The 3,471-nt window shown below is 36.4% G+C and overlaps 1 protein-coding gene across 1 annotated transcript in view; it reads right to left on the minus strand.

Annotated features, from left to right (window-relative positions):
* Positions 1-2,784, minus strand: part of LOC122813963 (zinc finger protein 665-like) — a 275,262-nt gene extending 272,478 nt beyond the window's left edge. Inside the window, exon 1 of the mRNA XM_044086517.1 lies at positions 2,449-2,784. Within this exon, the coding sequence (XP_043942452.1) occupies positions 2,449-2,757 (309 nt within the window). The 5' untranslated portion in view covers positions 2,758-2,784. The remainder of the gene's footprint in view (positions 1-2,448) is intronic.
* Positions 2,785-3,471: the final 687 nt, after the last annotated feature.

Consider the following 3,471-nt stretch of genomic DNA (forward strand, 5'->3'; position numbering starts at 1 on the left):
TCTCCACTTTAGTCCATCTCAAATGAACATTCCTTAAAAACTTATATCCATCTCAAATAACATTCCTACACTTCCTGACCCAACAGGCCCTACTATCCACTGAAAAATGTCTCTCTCACAACCTATTGATCTTAAATCCCAAAAAGACCAAACTCCTACTTTTCCTTCCACGTTCTCTTTCTCATCACAAAACCTCCTTTTTTATTACATCTTCTAACAATACAAAATCCAACCTGACATCCACACAAAACTGCTAGGAGACATTATCCATGAACTCAAGTTCAACCTACACATACTCCAATGTATAAAAAAAAAAACAGAAACTAGGTCTGCTATATCGGAACAAAAAATTCATAACCCCTGAATCTAGACTTACCCTGGACCAGGCACTCCTCCTCCCTTCCCTCTTATACGCCGCCCCAGTTCTTACCAATATCCAGGCCTTCACTCTAAACAAACAGCAACAGACTTACCATAAAATAGCCAGATTCATTACAAACTCCCCATACAACTCACACCACTGCATTTCTTTAAACTCTCTTCAATGGCTTGAACTTCCCCAGTTTCTGCTATCTTATCATTTTCATATGCTACACTCTATTCTTTATAAACCCTCCTTCTGTCCATCTCTATCTTCCTTAGTCTCCATCTACATCCCATTCCAGACCTTCCGTACTTCTAACCAACAATTACTTGATATCTACCACCCAAAAAAGGTCAGTAGGCAAACTACTCTACAAACACTCCCTTGCCCATGCTTGGAACAAACTTCCCCTTGACTTACGTTCAATCTCCCACACCACACACTTTAAAAATGAACTAAAAGTTTATTTTCTCAATTCCAGAACATGCCCTTGCCATGACCCTACCTAGTCTTCCTTCCCTTTATGTACCATCAAAAGTACCATACTTAGTACCTCATTACACCTCTCTCTCCAGTGTGTCTGCTATGCATTTGCACAATTTTATACAAACAAAAAAATTTATTGTTGACCTATTGAACTATATCAATGTAAAATTATGTTACTTAGCTTCTTTTTAATGCAACTTTAACTTTATACATGTAACCCAACATATGTGAATTGTTTTGCTATAACTGCTATTATATCAGTATTGTTTAAAATTGTACTTGTTTTAAAATGTATTACTGGAGCTTTTCTCCTCGGGTCTCCACTGAAAATGGGCCACAAGCCGGTTGGACAAAGCCAGTTAACAAATGTCAATAAATAAATAAAGATGAGGAGGGCACTTTGTGGTAAAATTAATATAAGAGGCAGATGACTACAATGTCACTGGGTTTAATAATACAACAGAAACACAGTGGAAGAATGTTAAATCCTCTAATTCCTGGTACATGCAAAACATTTATTTTTCATTGGAACTATAATGATTTAAGAGTTAGATGCTCATGAGAATGACATAAAACACATTGGTGCTTTGTATAATGAGACATGATAAAGCACTAGTTATATGGTTTCAGTATTTTAGATTGAAAGCATGACCGAGGAGCTGGACACGTGCAAAATAAAAGCTGTAACACAAGGGAAAAGCACAACTGAAAATGAGTAAAAAAATAAATAAAAGTGAAAAATAAAATTACTGGCAACCTTAAACGATAGGATGGGCCTGCTTATAAACTAGCAGTTAGTACATCAGGTACCAGCAATGCACATGAGCCAGTCAGCCTACAACTCTGCTACTCACTCAGAGAAGATAACCAAAGATATTCTAATCATTTGGATACTGTTTACAAGTCATTCATTCATAGCTTTTATGCACTGCATTGTAATAGTATCTATTATACATCTCAACTTCTTGTTCAAGAATTCAGGCCAAAGCCAAAACTAATGGGAAGACAAAGGCCCAAAATCAGAAACAATTATTAAACGTTACCCTAATTCATTTAGGAAGTTATTAAAGCAACTGGTTTTGTATTAAGATGCACTTTCTGAAGGCCAGTAATGATGCTCTAATGTCTAGCATTAATGACTGTCTGTAATCCTCAGCAATTTACCAGAAAATGCAAATTTTATGAGGAACATGTAAAAATGTAAGGTAAAACTAGGGATGTTCTGCAAAATTCTGGACAGCTGAGAGATGTTATCAGATCTTACCACGGTGTATTTCTGTGTACTGCGATGGCTAGACATGTTAACCTCTGTAACCTTATACTGTCTACTAGTGTTTTTCTCTCCAGGTATCAATATAAACAGACAAGGCCTAGATGCAACTTTACAATCAATGAACAAAAATAAATGAATACACGTTTAAACAAGGTATGTTCTGTCTTAGTGGTGCTCTACATTATTTGGAAAATCCTTGATAAATACACTTCTGCAATACATAAAGAAAAACATATCACTGTTATGCTATCATGATATACTATTTTCAATCAACTGCCCGACCTTGTATATAAAATAAAACACATGTAATGAAAAGTACACTTACAGTTAGAAAATCAACTGTTTTCTGTTTTATAGGCTCCGACTTATCATACAATGCTTTACATGTTGCAGTAACATCACTTTTAATGTTTTCAGCATTTTCTTTCATCTCTTCCACAGTCAGTGTTATTTCCTTCCTGAACTCCAAGCTGCCATTGGGTACTTTCACATTGGTGAACACAGCATCACATTTTGTACATTCAAGGTTTTCTTCCTTCTGTTTCAGAACTGCCACGTTGTCATTTTTAAGCTGTTGGAGTAATTTTTGTTCCCGGTCATGTAGAAACAGGTGTAGTTTTGTAAACTCTTGCATAATGTATTGTTCCAAACTACAAGCATCACCCTGAAAACAAACACAGAAAGAATCAAGTTGAGTGTCTGTACATTACAATGTCAGTTTTGTCTATGCACTTCTTCACAAACAACCAAATGAGTGAAGAGGAGTCATTCTGCAAATAGGCCAGACACCTGCCCATGATAGTTGTGACCTGGGTTCAACACTTAGACCATGGCAATGAAAGAGACAACCATCTGGGGTACTTTCTCTTTTAGAATGTTGAAAGGGGATACCAGTATAAAGATGATTAATAACAAAAAACAAAAAGTGGTGGTTCTGCAAAAAACAAAAAGTCACTGCAAATTGTTGATTATGGGAGGAAGGAAACACAAAAAAAGGAAAAAGCAGGTAACTGTATTTGAGGGGTTGGTTTCTGTCAGTCCAATCTCTGATATACAGCCTGGATGGTCTCTGAAGATTAAAGTGTCTCTCTGGATATGTATAATGGTCAAGCAGCTATAATCCTAGGACACCTCTTCAGCTGTAAGGAGCAAAGTGGGTTTAGTCCCTACAAGAACACTGACATATGATTAATAGCAGAAATGCTGAGAAAAACATTTTGATTGGGCTATGACCTTGCTTAGAGCAGCACAGGAAGGCATCATCAATCAGGTCCTGCTGTCGTATGGAATTTGTTTTAAAAAAAGTGAATAACTGGAATTATCCACATAAAGGTTACTTCCACAACAT

The sequence above is a fragment of the Protopterus annectens genome, chromosome 10.part0, assembly GCF_019279795.1.
Source record: "Protopterus annectens isolate FY-2018-M chromosome 10.part0, PAN1.0, whole genome shotgun sequence".
Classification (NCBI taxonomy): Eukaryota; Metazoa; Chordata; order Ceratodontiformes; family Protopteridae; genus Protopterus; species Protopterus annectens.